Below are 16359 nucleotides of genomic sequence, written 5' to 3'. Positions count from 1 at the left end.
GTGCAAGAAGGAAGCCCTTGGTCCAAAAGCGGCACCTTAAGGCTCGACTGAAGTTTGCTGCTGATCACATGGACAAAGATAAGACCTTCTGGAGGAAAGTTCTGTGGTCAGACGAAACATAAATCGAGCTGTTTGGCCACGATGCCCAGCAATATGTTTGGAGGAGAAAAGGTGAGGCCATTAACCCCAAGTACACCATGCCTACCGTCAAGCACGGTGGTGGTAGTATTATGCTGTGGGGCTGTTTTGCTGCCAATGGAACTGGTGCTTTACAGAGAGTAAATGGGATAATGAAGAAGGAGGATTACCTTCAAATTCTTCAAGATAACCTAACGTCATCAGCCTGAAGATTGGGTCTTGGGCGCAGTTGGGTGTTCCAACAGGACAATGACCCTAAACACACATCAAAAGTGGTAATGGAATGGCTAAATCAGGCTAGAATTAAGGTTTTCGAACGGCCATCAAATTTAACTCAACTGCACCAATTCTGTCAAGAGGAGTGGTCAAAGATTCAACCAGAAGCTTGTGGATGGCTACCAAAAGCGCCTAATTGAAGTGAAAATGGCCAAGGGACATGTTACCAAATATTAGCGCTGCTGTATGTATATTTTTGACCCAGCAGATTTGATCACTTTTTTCTGTTCACCCATAATAAAGTCATAAAAGAACCAAACTTCATGAATGTTTTTTGTGACAAAGAAGTATCTGTTCCAATCACTCTATCAGAGAAAAATCAGAGTTGTAGAAATAACTGGAAACTCAAGAGAGCCATGACATTACGTTCTTCACAAGTGTATGTAAACTTTTGACCACAACTGTATAAAACATGCCATATTTTTCTGTAAATTATTGTTGGAATGGAAAGATAAAACACAAGACGGATATATACATTCAACATACGGTACATAATTACTGTATTTGTTTGTTAAGACAATAAATCAACAAGATGGCATTAACATTATTAACATTCTCAACTTTAGTATGGGGGAAGTGTAAATAAATTATAGAATTAAGATTTGTCATCAATGAAAAAATTAAAAGTGTTCGTTGGCTGTCACTAAGTAGCATTTGCGATCGCTACACAAAGCTAACTAAATTACCCCCAAGAACGGTAAGAGATGTAGGACAACCAGAGGATATATAAGAAAGACAGGGCTGATGGTAAAGGATAGCTTGTTGAAACAGGAGAATGTCATTGTCAGTCGCGTCGATAAAAAAATCTAAAGCTATGCTTAGGTCGGCTCGTTTTTTTCGTCTTTTTCAGCCTTCGACACTAAAGCCATCTCTTTAACTGAACATTTTTATGTTCTTCCACATCATTGCCAGTGAATTTGGCACTAGGCACATCATTTTCGGAGAGAATTGGTAGGTTTAACTCTGTAAACATCTCCTTCGTACACGATTTCTATTCATTTCCTATTAGGGACAAACGGTGACTTGTCCTTACTTAGCAACAGTAGCTAATGTCATGAATATTAATGAGCGGAAGTGACATGTTGCTTGCGGTGCGCCATTTCGGTACAGTAAGAAAGCAAAATGCAAAATATACATGTGCTAGTTGTTTATTACACAGCTTTGTGCTTTCAACAATAGGAACATTATCCTATACAAAGCTAGAATTCTGCTCACAAAGTCGCGGGTATTTAAAGATAATCCAACAACAATTTGCCTTTCAGACCCCGGGTATTGGTCAGCTTTCTTTCTGAAAGAAAGGAGAAAAAAGAAGTGCTGTGCTAAAGAGAAAAGCAATCCCAATGACAAAGATTTTAACATGTATTTTACAAATGAAATGTCTCAATGAATCTTTTTTTTTCTTATGAACGGTTTTCAAAAGCTTTATTGGTGTATTTTGTCTAGTTAAAGCGCCACACAGAAATGTAATTGTGTAAGCAGGATCTGTGTATTATTATTTAATTACAGGTGTTTTAGCTCATTTCAATTTATTTTATTTAAATGGGCTATTATTTTATTGTGTGATGGCCCAATCACCCAATTTGCATAATTGTCCATTTGCATGTAATTTAAAAGCAAAATTGCATGTAATTTTAATTGACACTGTAGGAGAGAGAAATAACGTTGGGGAAGAAGAAAAAAAGAAACACCATAAAAAGTCACTAGATTTGTCACTAGCCACTTTTGACAAAAACAGCAAGCCGCCAAATTTAGCAAGGATAAGTTGCCAAATTGGCCAGCAGCAGAAGAAGAAGAAAGGAAGGGAGCAGCAGCAGAGTATTGAAACACAGGAGTTATTTATTCATTTACTTTTTTAGCTTTTGCACTCTTGTGATTCCATATCAGAGAAGCAGAAGAAGAAAATGAATACAAGTGTTTTGTTTTGGGGTTTTTTTGCCTCAGAGAGTATTCTGGTAAGTGTTGTTGAATGTGTTCATTTAGCAATCATATTTTCTCAGATGGCACTGTACTATAGAGGAAGTCGGACAACCGGGCATTTGATGACGTCACCAGCCACAACAAAGCGTCGTCATATTGAAATGGGGGCAAAACACGGGTCACAAGCAGTTGCTCTGTCGTGGATTGTAGTACAAACGTGTTGAACTTTTGTCTTATTTGTGGTCTATTTCCATCGGAATGACTAAAAGTTGCCGTGTTGCGGGTTGTAAGACAAGGAAGAGTTCGGAGTTCATTCTTCCTCGTGAGAGGAAAAGGACAAGCAAATGGCTGAAAGCAATCAATCAAGGAACAGTAAAAGAAGACGGTTCCGTTGACCATTCTAGCCAGTGGGAACCTAAATCCAGGCACATTTACGTTTGCAGCCGAAATTTTATTACTGGTGAGTAAACTTAAATCGATTTTTTTGTTGTTGCCACAATTAGCTGCTAGGATTCAATAGACTAGGCAGTGGTTATTATTACCGTAACCGACAACTTGCAAAGCGTTATTTTTCTTTTGCCGTCAACTGCTCTGACCGATCAATCGGTATATTATTGGCCTGGTGGGAATTGGTTATTTTGCCGTGACGTGTTCACGGCTAAATAACGCTTGGAGGCGCATTACCGGTCACGGCAGAAATAATCACTCCGCATATACTACCAGTTTTCTTAGTTCCACACAGTACATATTCCACGTAATTGATAAAGGTCAACTTACTGGGTGACTTTATGAGGTGGTTGTAGATGTTTCCGAACTCCACTACAGGTCATTCCTTTGTTTATCCAGCTATCAGCTTCGACTTTGGGCAAATTTGCAAGCCAATACACTGTAATTTTAAATTGTATCGCCTCCTTGCATCTATCGGCAGTGACTCGTGATAACAGTAAGCCATGTTTAAGACGTTTTTATGAAAAAAGACGCAAAACACACCTGAAATGTATGAATTTCAGACGTTTGTCTACGGAATGTTAAGCTGTGCGTGCCCCTTTCGCAAAATGGCGACACGTTGCTAAGCAAGGTGATGTCATCGTGACATCACGCCGACTTCCTCCATGCAAGGGACAACAAGAGGGAAAGATTTATTCAAGTCCTTCATTGAGATCGCTAAAGAAAAAAATCTACCAATGGATAAACTTGTGCTTCGTGTATGGTTGGAAAAAACATAGGATCCGTGTCGTTTCTTCGTGAACATGAAAAGAGACGTATCCTAAGTTTCTCAATGCCTGCATGACACTTAACCTCATCAAGTATCGACCAGACTACAAAGCCATCAGCAACGCCATGCAGCACCAGAAGTCGCATTAATGGTGAGAAATACTCATCATTGATTAGCAACAGCATAACAATGTTATTAAAAAGAATTCGGAGACTTATTGTACTCTAAAAATGTTGAAATGACATAAAATGCACACATTACTCGTATTTTTAGTTTTAAACATATTGTATGGCTCTCACGGAATTACATTTTTAGAAATGTGGTGTTTATGGCTCTCTCAGCCAAAAAGGTTCCTGATGGGGGAAAATATTACATTATGCCTTTGTGATGTATGATTGCTTCTGTGACATAGATTATAACAACATCTATTGTTTTTCACCTTGTTCCCATAGTTAGGAGACGTGCTTGAGTAGGGAATCTCACGAGATAACTTGTTTTGCACCATAGTACGCGTCTGAGTTCCATAGCTAGGATGGAATCCCACGAGATAACTTGTTTTTCACCTATAATATTTACATCTGTTGCAGCACAGCTCATTTGTCCCATGAGAAAAGTCCTTTTTCAAGGGGGCTGAACCAAAAGTAGCTTTAATGTTTGTCATTGGACGGGGCCGCGCCGCTCAGGGGCGGAAGTTGGCCTCTCCGCCTCCGAGGGGTGCGTCCTTACAAAAGCGGACGTTTCCGGGCGACCCGTGAAGTCTGCTGGCGGATTAAGCGTACTGATCGCCCAGCTTTGTCCTTTTGCCGCTTTACTGGAGTGTTGCTGGCTTCCCACTCACTTGTCACGGTAAGCGATTTTCATTGCTAAAGGGACATTTTGTTTTGCTGTAATGGGAACGCAGGGAATCTGGGGTTGACAAACTCAAATCTAGCGTCATTGCTGACATTTGTTATACTTGTTTGTGATATTTGTTTGCTTGCTCTTGTGGGATTGTCTCATTTATTCTGCATTTTCTAATCAATAAACATCGTCTATTGAGCAAAAGTGTGCCTGTTACTGATTCACCGCGAACCTGGAAATTTCGGAAAACAGTTCCCGACCCCTGGTCTATAAAGATGTTAGCTTTGTTAGAAGCAGGGAAAACTGGAAAAGGCAGGGTAGCAAAGGGTAGCGCTCTGCTAGCATTTGTTATTAGCGCACGAGCCAATTTCCTAATACAATAGAGTAGCCTTTATTGTCATTTTAAAATAAAAATTAAGCAATTCTTGAATATTTTCAACTTGCTGTTTACCTTTATTTGAAACTTATTGTTAAACAGGTGATAAACAAGCGGATTTGCTCTAAAATTGAACTGTTTTTACATTGACGACCACACAACAACTTTGGCATATTACAGTGCTTGTAACACCCAAGCTATTGAAACACATCAACACTATTCCTCCAGTTCAAACAGCTTTATTGTTTATTCATAGATTATCTCATTGACTGCCATTGCTGACGACAGACATCAATCTATGTGTACTGGGATGGCTGACAGCGATTGCTCAAGCGTGTTGCAGGTCTGACTTATGGGCTTCAGTGGCAGCAGGGGAAACAACAACAGAAGATCTTCTTGCAAGGGTTCGCCTTCTTGTACTTGATGGCCTGGCGCACGTGGTTACCGGCAGCAGCCACGTAGTCCTGAGCGCCTCGCACGTGATCCTCAATGTGGTCCACCATGCAGCCCTGCTCCTCAGCCAGCAGCGCCACCTGGAAGAAGAGGTCGCGCATGTCCCGTATGCGTCCTTCCAGCTCCAGCAGCTCCCGGCGGCGGCTCTCGATTTCGCTCAGCGCCGAGCGTGCGCTGCGAGCGCCTGCCGTGGTCAGCAAGCCGTCCCCCACGAAGGCGTCCCACTTGCCTGTCTCCATCAACTCCTCGATCTGTCCCCGTGTCACCTCCTTGCCCACGATGGCCGCCTGCCGCTGGATGCGCGCCGTGCAGTTCTCCCGCTGCTCCATCTCGGCGCGGTTGTACTCTGTCATGGCCAGGTGGAAGCTCCCAGTCAGCGCGGCCAGCTGGCACCGGGCTACGCGGGCCACCGCCGAGGAGTCTCCGTGCACCCGGGCCAACTCCTCGCTCAACCGACTTAGCCTCTCCAGCCGGGTGAAGAGGGCCTCCCCGCGGGTCTTGATGCCGCGTCCGAGAGCGTTGGCGTCCCGCTTGATGCTGCTGAAGCGCCGCACCGAGGTAAGGAAGCGGCTGCTCTCTTTGCCCAAGCGCTTGACATCCATGGTGAGAAGCAGGATCTCCTTCCTGGTGCCCTGAACCTCCTTGTGGATGCATTCCATATCTTCCTCGCCGGCAAAAATCTGCATGATAGAAACGTCCTCATCCCGGTTGCCCTCCAGGCTGTACTCCACCACTTCTGGGGGCTTGGCGGCGAGGGCGCGAAGCTCGCTCAGTCTATCGATCATCTAAACATGCAGGATAGTAATATGGAAATTATTTTCACTCATTCACAAATTCTTGTTAAATTATGATTTTTAAATTTTTTGGTGGGGGTTGATTTTCCTAACAACCAGGGCCGGCCCAGGCCATTTGGGGGCCCAAAGCAAAATAATCCAAAGGGGCCCATATTTTTGGCCCACTATTTCGTCACAGTGTACTGTGAAACCCATACATGCAATCCAACCCATACGTCCATATTTTGTATATTAATCAGATTTTGTTGCACTGCATACTTCAAACTTCTCACCCCAAATGATTGTCAGTACTTACAGTAGATAGCGCCAAACCTTTTTCTAAAAGAGGAAAGAAAGAAGTTAAGGAAGAACGTTTATTTTTTTTAAGCTTGTAATCAAGTATCAAAACTCACAAAAGTCAAATAAAGTAAACTGTAGTAAACAAAATAGAATATAAATTAAACAATTGCCAGATTTGGGGTCCCCTAGTGGTCAGGGGCCCTAAGTAGCTGCATAGTCTGCATAGGCTGGGCCGGCCCTGCTGGCAACCAGTGCCCATTGTTAGCTGGGATAGGCTCCAGCACCCCCATGACCCTCGTGAAGTTAAGCAGGTCAGAAGATGAATGAATGAATATATTTCAAGGAGTAAGGGGGATCATAATAGCCGTGTATAAAGAGTTTTACTAGTTTCCGTGAGAAGGTGAATAGTTTTCGTTGTTGTTTTTGAACTACATTTCCACACAAAAGCACATCGAGATATCGTCTAGCTTAGAAAGGAGCTGTAAGAGTCATATTTCGAGTGTCCCAAAGTTCGCAAAACTTAGAAAAGGTTTCCTCGGCTTCCTCGTGATGTGTTTATCCAACTGCTGAAACAGTCTGATAGCGGTGAAAACTCACTCAAGACTTGCTGCTCCATTCAAAATGGCTGTCGCAGCTTACTTTTGCCAAAAAGCCCCCTCCCGTATACACATTAAATGGATTGCCGCGCACCCTGTGGTTGGTGCTGCTAGTGTAAAACAGCCTTGAGACTCAATTCAGATTTTTAGGGATGACTTGACTACTTTTAGCAAGTGTCCGGATCAGTTCTGGGCCTGTTCGGACTGGGCCACATTATTGACACACCTGACAGGTTGCTATGGCAACGAAGGCATCCAGTTTGGAGTGATGTCAGGGGCAGTCAAAACCCCCAAAAAAGTTTTTCAGACGAGAGGCATCTTGTCAATATCTGATATAAAACTACCTCCCGTATGTGGTTTCAATCAGTTTCGCAGAAATAAAGATTTCTGTTATTTGTGACTGTTCAGACTAGAGGTGTGACAAAATATCGAAATGGTGATATATCGTGATACTTTATATCCCAAAAGGTTATCGATATGCTCCTGCCAAGAATCGAGATATCGTTTTAAAAAGGTCTCAATGTTTAAAAAAAATTTTTTAAAGTCTCGGACGAGCACTCACTCAGAAATGTTATCGTGTAGAACAGGGGTGTCCAAACTTTTTGCAAAGGGGGCCAGATTTGGCGTGGTAAAAATGTGGGGGGCCGACCTTGGCTGACGTCCTTTATGTAGAAGAATATATTCAAGCAAAATTTAGCAAGCCATTCAGTGTTTCACATTTGCTTTATTATATTTTTTTAATGAATAATTTCAACAATCTCGCAAATAGCCTTTGCGGCGTTCTCTTTCGACTCTCCGGCTCTTGCGAAACACTACTGCTGTGAAATTAAACTAGCTTCAAGTTGCTTCAATTTCCCGCTGCGTATCTTCCCTGTAATCTTGTCGTACATGTCAGCATGTCTTGTTTGGTAATATCGCCTCACATTGAAATCTTTAAAAACAGCGACTGTCTCTTTGCAAATGAGGCAAGACACAGTTGTTGCATATTTTAGTGAAGAGATAGTCCAATTTCCACCTATCCTTGAAGCATCGGCCGTCACAGTCAACTTTTTTTTTTGTTGATTGTCGCCATTTTAGAAAATTGGAAGTAGAGGGTCACACAGAGTAATGTTGCTTAGCCCTTAAATACCTGCAACATGAAGCAATTATTAGAGAATCCCAAAATTTTAAAAATAAGGTCCTAATGAAACCTATTTTTCAAATTTGTGAAAAGAAAAGTCAAAATGAATATGTGTAATAAGCGCTGTAATATCTATAACCCATGCTAAATCATGTTTTTTTTTTTCTCATGGAACCTGCAGATGCATGTGTCGACTTGCATCCATCATTTTTTTCCAAAAAGAAATGTCAAAATTCCAAATTAGTCTGAAAATCATACATTTTAATTGTATCAATTGTGATACATTTTGCAATAAAGGGTTAAAGTGCTGCTGCCTTTTAGTGGGTAAATGAGGAGCAGCATTTCGTGTGTAAGCTACTTCATTTGCTGGTTGCAGTACTGCTGACCAAGTCTGTGTGCGGGCCAGATGTTATTGATTTTATGACAGAGGCTGGGGGCCGGATGAAATTTGACCACGGGCCGCATTTGGCCCCCGGGCCGGACTTTGGACATGTCTGGTGTAGAACAAACTCAGATAAAAAGCTTGAAAAATTAATGAATTAGTTCAAAAGTGCAACTCTTTAGCATTCAGAAACACTAAAAGAAATGAATAAAAATCATTGTGGTGGTCAGTAAATTAATTTTATAGAGCAAGTGCAGGGAAATATTTTATGGAATCACTCCATTCTGAGGAAAAAAAATATGGAATCATGAGAAACAAAGAAAGAAATAACAATCAAAACACATCTCTAGTATTTAGTAGCACCACCTCTGGCTTTTATGCAGTGCTTCTCAATTATTTTCTGTCACGCCCCCCAAAGGAAGATGTAAATGTTTCGCGCCCCCCCAAACTCTCTGCCGCCACTGTAAATAGTATCATTTGTCTATAAAATTACTATTATAAATACGCATCTGCCTAACATTGTGTCCTTTTTTTCTAATAAAGACAAAAAGTAACATAGATCAACTTATAATAAAGTATAACTTTATTAACATTGTTTTGTTTGTAACAGAGAAGACTTGACGTGCATCAATTTGCCTGAATTTAAAAAAAAAAGTCACATCCAAACTGTAAAAAATACACTCACATTTACATTTTTGTACATTTTTGACCATTTGATATAGAAAAAAAATGTAGTAAAATCAGTAAATAATAACAAATTAAAATTGATTAGAAACATTCACTCATGAGGACAATATGCCAAAAAATTTGACCGAAAAAAACAAAACTGAAAAAAAGAAAAAAAAAAGAGTGTCCTTGGACAGGACAGTTTTTATTTTTGCTGCTCACAGTATTTACCTCCTTTTGCAATGGAGTTATTTTGCAATGAGCATGCTAACAATGCTCACTGGATTACTGATATAACACTGACAAAGCAGGACGATTGTTGGCAATATTCGGCACGTTTTCACTGAAAAACAATCAAGCGGCTTATCAATGAGATTGGGGTCTAATGTCTTTAAGTGGCGTCTTAATTGATTTGGCTTCTGGCTGTCCGCTATAATTATTTTTAGACACAGTAAACAGTGGTCTTTCCTCATCACCCACTGTATTAAAAGTCAAACCTAAAAGGCAAACGGCACGAAAAAAGCGCATTCTCGGCGGCCGAGGTAGAACCGTAGGTGAGGGCGGTCGTCGTGACGATCCCAAGCCGAAAATGGCACTTCTCGGGCGGCGACGTGAGAACCGGACAAGACAGTGGGTCGCTGCGTGAGTGAGCCCGGTTGGAAAACGGCTTTCAAAAACGTCGGTGGCACACTGCTCTTCATATCTGTTTTCTGTGTGTGCTGAGTGCTCTTCCTTAGTTCAAAAATACTGCGCACGCTCTGAAAATGAGAGCGCCACTGCCACCTACTGAGTGGATGTGCAAGTACACTTTATTACAGTACAGCAAAAAAAAAAAAAAAAAAAAAAAAAAAAGCATGTTCCCCGAGGTCACATGCGCCCCCCCTGGCATCGCTCTGCGCCCCCCTGGGGGGGCGCGCCCCACTATTTGAGAAGTACTGCTTTTATGACAGTTTGCAGTCTCTGAGGCATGGACTGGATGAGTAATCTTCATCAATTTGGTGCCAACTCTTTTTGATTGCAGTTGCCAGATCATCCTTGCAGGTCGGAGCCTTGCTGTGGACCATTTTTTTCAATAGGGTTGAGATCTGCGCTATTTGCAGGCATGACATTGACTGGATGAGTCTTTCTCCAAGGAATGCTTTTAGCTCAGTGGCGTGATTCATTGTCATCTTGGAAAATGACAAACATATTTTCAATCGAAGGGATAAGAAAGCTGTCTAAAATTTCAATGTAAACTTGTGCATTTATTGAAGATTCAACCACAGCCATCTCCCCAGTGCCTTTGCCTGACATGCAGCCCCATACCATCAAGGACTGCGGGAATTTTGATGTCTTCTTCAGGCAATCATCTTTGTAAATCTCACTGGAACGGCACCAACCAAAATTCCAACATGGGGGATGGCAGCGAATGAGCAAATGTTCATTCGCTGCCACCCTCCCAGTTCAAATGGATTGGACGTCTACGAATGATGAACTAATTCCAATTCACACTAGAAGGTTGTTTTTCTGTTAATTAGTTGTTTGTAGAATATCATAGAATGATTTCCTGTACCAATGTATCGCAAATCGTATCGTATCGTGAGGTACCAAGAGGTTCCCACTCCTAGTTCAGACTACAAAAAATGCCATCCGGTTTCAATCAGGATGGGCTAAAAATCTGATTTTGGCTGCCAGTCTAAACTCTGCAAACTAAGCCTCGCTTATCCTTATATTATTCAGAGACTTCTCGATCAAGCGCAAGTTGCTTTTTTGTTTCCCAGATGCAGTACCACTGCCGCCATGCTTGCTAATCTGTTAGCCCGTTGACATGCTCAAACGCCAAACCTGCATGCCTGCTTCTTCTGGCACATATTGCCACCCCCCTCAAACCATTTAATATCTGCGCTTGGATTGCCCGCTGACTATAACAATTGAATTGACTATTTAAAATTAGTATTCCTATCTTAAGAAAATAACGCAATTCAGTATCAAAAATGCACTGTTATGTGTCATAAAACAACACCTTGAATGTTAAAAAAAAAAAGAAATAAACACTCGGAGTGAAAAGGGGTACAATTTAGTGTTAAAGTACACTTTAATGTGGGATTAAACACTGTCAGTGTCAGATATTTATTACGATTAATCAGTTAAAATTAGGGCTGTCAAAATTATCGCGTTAACGGGCGTTAATTAAGTTTCAATTTTTTTTTTATGGGTTTCAGCACCATGAGCTTTGTGTAATTATTGACATCAACAATGGCGAGCTACTAGTTTATTTTTTGATTGAAAATTTTACAAATTTTATTAAAATGAAAAAATTAAGAGGGGTTTTAATATAAAATTTCCATAACTTGTACTAACATTTATCTTTTAAGAACTATCCATGGATCGCTTTAACAGAATGTTAATGTTAATGCCATCTTGTTGATTTATTGTTATGATAAACAAATACAGTACTTATGTACCGTATGTTGAATGTATATATCTGTCTTGTGTCAACAATAATTTACAAAAAATATGGCATATTTTATTGATGGTTTGAATTGCGATTAATTACGATAAATTTTTAAGCTGTAATTAACTCGATTTAAAATTTTAATCGTTTGACAGCCCTAATTAAAATATTAACAATTTCCAAAGTGTAACTTTAACTCAGAATCCGTGAGGATTATGTAAACTCAAAAAAAAAAAGTTAATTTTTAACTCTGAGCATAGACTTCATAATAAATTAACATTTGTGATTTTGCTCCGTACATTTTTCAACATATTTTTTAATATATCAGATATACTGAATCTGCGATCATTCGCTACCAGGCTCTCCCAGTCAAAATGGATTGGACTTTTGCAATTTTTTTAAGCATTGAGCCATAGACTTCATTATACTTGACCTGTCAGCTCCTTCATTCACTGTGCCCCGCCTGCCCATAGGGGGCTGTGTGACGCCGCTTCATTTATTAAAAGTCGGTGGCAGTAAAACTCTCACACATGATTTTGAGCACAAAGCCGGATTTACATTTAACAAATACGAAAGCTGGACCGCATACTAACAAGAAGGATTGTCTCAGGAGTGATTTGTTCGAGGATTCAAGGTAATTATTATATTTTTCGTACAATGCATGCATTTGAAACGTGAAAAAAAATCAATGGGAGAAATTAGCCGCGTCGGCATTGACATTATACCTCGCAATATTATAGTAAAATATCTGCCAACTGCCCAGTTTTTTGCTTTTAACCAAGAATCGAGACTGTTTTACGTCCATATTTATAAAGAATTCAGTGATTTAAGCATTTATTCACAAGAATTTTCACCAGAAAAGCCATGTTTACATAAGGTGGCTGCAAGCTACATTCACTAACAGAATAGCATTGTACTTCGACATATTTACGTAAAATAAACGCTGACTGCATGTGTTTTTTTTGCTTTTAACCCAGAACCGAGACTGTTTTGTGTCATATCTATTTAAAAAATCTGGGATTTAAGCATTTATCCACAAGAATTTTCACCGGAGACACTCTGTCTACATCAAGCGGCTGCTAGCCACCATCACTAACAGAATAGCATTGTACTTCGACATATTTATGTAAAATAACTGCAAACTGCCTGGTTTTTGCTTTTAACCAAGAATCGAGACTGTTTTACGTCCATATCTATAAAGAATTCAGTGAATTAAGCATTTATTCACAAGAATTTTCACCGGAAAAGCTATGTCTACATCAGGGCGGCTTCTAGCTACATTCAATAACAGAATAGCATTGTACTTCAAAATATTCACGTAAAATAAACGCTAACTGCACGTTTTTTTTAATTTTATTTTGCTTTTAACCAAGAATTGAGACTGTTTCATTTCCATATGTATAAAGAAGTGATTTAAGCAATTATTCACAAGAATTTTCACCAGAAAAACTCTGTTTACATCAGGCAGCTGCCAGCTACATTCACTAACAGAAAGGTATTGTACTTTGACATATTTACATAAAATAATTCCTAACTGCACGTTTTGTTTTGTTGCTTTTAACCAAGAATAAAGACTGTTTTACGTCCGTGTCTATGAATAATTCAGTGATTTAAGAAATTATTCACAAGATTTTCACCAGAAAAGCTCTGTTTACATTAGGCGGCTGCCAGCTAATCACTAACATTGCTAGCATTGTACTTTGACATATTTACGTAAAATAAACGCTAACTGCACATTTTTTTTCAAGTCCCTGAATGACCCTTAATTTATTATACTTTACATTCACATATTTCTTTTTTAATTTAAATCATTGTCCTATTAATATTATGTTCTACTCAAAATATGCTTAAAAACTTTAACATATTAAATATTTCAAATATACATGTTTTCCTTTTATTTTGCACAACTCCCCCACCCCCTGTCTTAGCAGAGAATGGTTTGACTTCGCTCTGGGGCACTCAAGGCTACACTACGTACGTGCTCCGAAGCGGGAAATTAAAATCTGTCAGTGTTATCAACTCTATGGCGAATCGTCATTAAATCGGGTGCGCAGAAAAGAAAAGGAGATGAACATCATAGAGGTGAACGAGAAAAAATTTTGACGTTTTTAAAAGCGGGACAAGAAGCCAGAGAATAAGGGCTACAGTTGGCTTTGGATGGTGATGTCGGCAAGTGAACAACAGCCGCTAACGCTGAACGTTTACATTCGCGATCACCGTGACCAAAGCCCGATTCGAGTCTGTCACCGGCCGCTTGTAGCCTATTGAGCTGCGGTATGACAAGACATGCTGCTTGCTTTGAGCCGAGACAAGAGAAGGTGATGGGAGATCACTTTAGATCAGGGATGTACAGTATGTCTGTGGGGAGCAGGTGCGTGAGGCTGAACAGACTCTGGTCCGACAGCTGGATTTATCTTGGGTTTACAAGGTACTGCCTATTATAGCAAACACTAATACAAATCCATCACTGAAACAAAATCTAGGTGCATCACTGTTTGAGGGCTTGATAACCCCAGGGATGTGGAGGGGGCAGATACAGGATGTTTAGCTATACAGTTTTGTTGCTTAGCAGGCAGGCATAGAACTCTCAGTTGTATTGTATTGTACCCTACATGGGACAACAGATGGGAATTGTTTATATTGTGTTACATCACATTATGGTCTGTTAAATTTAACTGTCCATCAAAGTAAATAATTTGAAAATTTACACTGTCATTGCTTGCAAAGTGTTAAAAGTACTGCGTATGTTGTCGTAACAAGCCGGTGGCAGGGGTGGGGTGAGGTCTGGGGAGGGCTATAATGTTCTCTTGTCCCCAGGCCCCTGCAAGTCTGTTGACAGCCCTGATCAAAACGTTTGTGTAGCACTTGGCTTCCCTGAGACTACGGTTGTAGATGAGGAAAGTTGATGTTTATTTTTCCAAGTAAAAGCATCAAATATTGCCAGTAAACATACTGTACTTTTTTTTTTTGGTAAGTTTGCAGACGTTGAAAGTTGATTTTGAGCAGTTTAAAAACATGCAAACGGACCATATTGAGCTATGTTGTGAACATTTTTATACTGTATTAGTCAGTTTCCTGTTACAGACGCTGAGTAATTTCTGAGCATCAGCTGAAAAGGAAACTGACGTGTTACTTGATTACTGTGCTGGATGTACTTCCTCACACTTCACATACAGTACAGACAATTCATATTTACACCTGCACAGGCTAGATTAAAAAAAAAAAAATCAAATATATGAAGTATTAACTCATCAGCTGCCATTGACGATGACAGGCATCCAATCCATTTTGGCTGGGAGGGATGGCAATGGATTTGACATCATAGCTGTTAATGGCAGTGGATGAGTTTGCTGAATTTATCATACTGGCTAACCAATAGTTTGTTTACGTAAAACAAAATATCTAAATATCCCCCCCAAAATTTAAAAAAATAAAATATTGGCAGATCCTCAGCTGACTTGGACATGCAAAATTGTTATTGGTACCTGAATCGTATCAAACTGTACTTTAAAGAAACTGTACCCTTAAACAATAATTTTGACCATAATGGTGTCTGAAAATATACTTTTGGAATTGGAAATATCTAATGAGAACAAATGAGGTGGCAACAATGAAAAATGAATTATAAAAAAAAAAAAAAAACTTGCCTTGTTCTCTTCGTGAGCAGCGAGGTACTCGGTGCTGGTTTCCTCTTTTAGTTGATTCCGTTATATGCGAGTGCGTTTCAACATGTGCTTACAAAAAAGAAGATGCGGAAGATGTGCCGAGTCTATTTTTAGCATCGTTTTCTACAGGTCTGTAGCTCATGTAGAAATAGACCACGGCATTCTACCTGCAATGAATTCAACAGCTAAAGGTATCGTCATCATCATGGAATCGCATCACTGAAAAACCAATATTTTGTTTTGAGGGGGGAGGCCCTCAAATAAATTGAAAGTGTCTTCCGTCTTACGACCAGCAGAGGGAGACAAATCCTTTTCGATTGACTCACCTGCCACTTCATTTCATTTGGTACGTATTTTTGAGTTCATTGACCGCAATCGACGGCGACAGACTTTCGATCCATTTGAGCTCGGAGGGCGGGTAGTATGGAGGGAGATTTGTCTTTATTATTCGATCACAAAAAAAAAAAAAAAAAAAAAAAAAAAAAAAAAAAAAAAACAACAACAGTCGCTTCGATCAAAATATAAATTTTCAATCCAAAACAAAAAGTCACTTCAATTAAAAAAAAAAGTGTTTTAAGGCAAAAATAAATTTGAAACTCAAAGAAATGCATTTGAAAACTATTTTTCTTTTTTTTCTTTTATTTATTGATTTTGTAAAGTCACGTTTCCTTTGATTGAAACAACCTTTTTGATTGAAGTGATGTAGTTTTGCATTTTGGCCACATTTTGGCCAGGGCATTTGTGTCTTTATTATTAAAAAATAAGTTGCTTCAAAATAAAAATAAAAATATTTTCAAAAGAAAAATCACTTCAATCAAAATCTTTTTAAAAAAAATCATAGAAAAAAAGTTTTTGAAAGCGGAAAAATATTTGAGACTCAGAAATTTGCATTTGAACACTTAATTTTTCATTGAAACAAAAAAAGTTGCTTCAATCCAAAAAAAATATTTTCAATCAAAGAAAAAATCATTTGCAAAAATAAAATTGCCTTTCCATATATATATATATATATATATATATATATATATATATATATATATATACACAGTACTGTGCAAAAGTTTTAGGCAGGACACCAGCCTAAAACTTTTGCACAGCACTGTATATTTTTATTATATTATGTATATACAGGATATACTGTATGTATATATTTTCCCCAAGTGGAAGCTTCCATGATCCTAATAAATTTAATAATTAAACAAACAAA

General features: G+C 39.3%; 1 protein-coding gene across 1 annotated transcript; it reads right to left on the bottom strand.

Annotated features, from left to right (window-relative positions):
- Window positions 1–5069: 5069 nt before the first annotated feature.
- stx11a (syntaxin 11a) lies at window positions 5070–15324 on the bottom strand. The gene is made up of 2 exons (XM_057858692.1): window positions 15135–15324; window positions 5070–6001 (listed from the first exon to the last, which is right to left on the bottom strand). Exon 2 carries the CDS (start codon window positions 5999–6001, stop codon window positions 5123–5125), a length of 879 nt encoding a protein of 292 aa, XP_057714675.1. The 5' UTR covers window positions 15135–15324; the 3' UTR covers window positions 5070–5122.
- Between the last annotated feature and the right edge of the window lie 1035 nt (window positions 15325–16359).

Source organism: Corythoichthys intestinalis, chromosome 15 (assembly GCF_030265065.1).
Source record: "Corythoichthys intestinalis isolate RoL2023-P3 chromosome 15, ASM3026506v1, whole genome shotgun sequence".
NCBI lineage: Eukaryota > Metazoa > Chordata > Actinopteri > Syngnathiformes > Syngnathidae > Corythoichthys > Corythoichthys intestinalis.
Note: the sequence above shows the minus strand (reverse complement) of the source record. Positions and strands in the feature narration are given on the sequence as shown.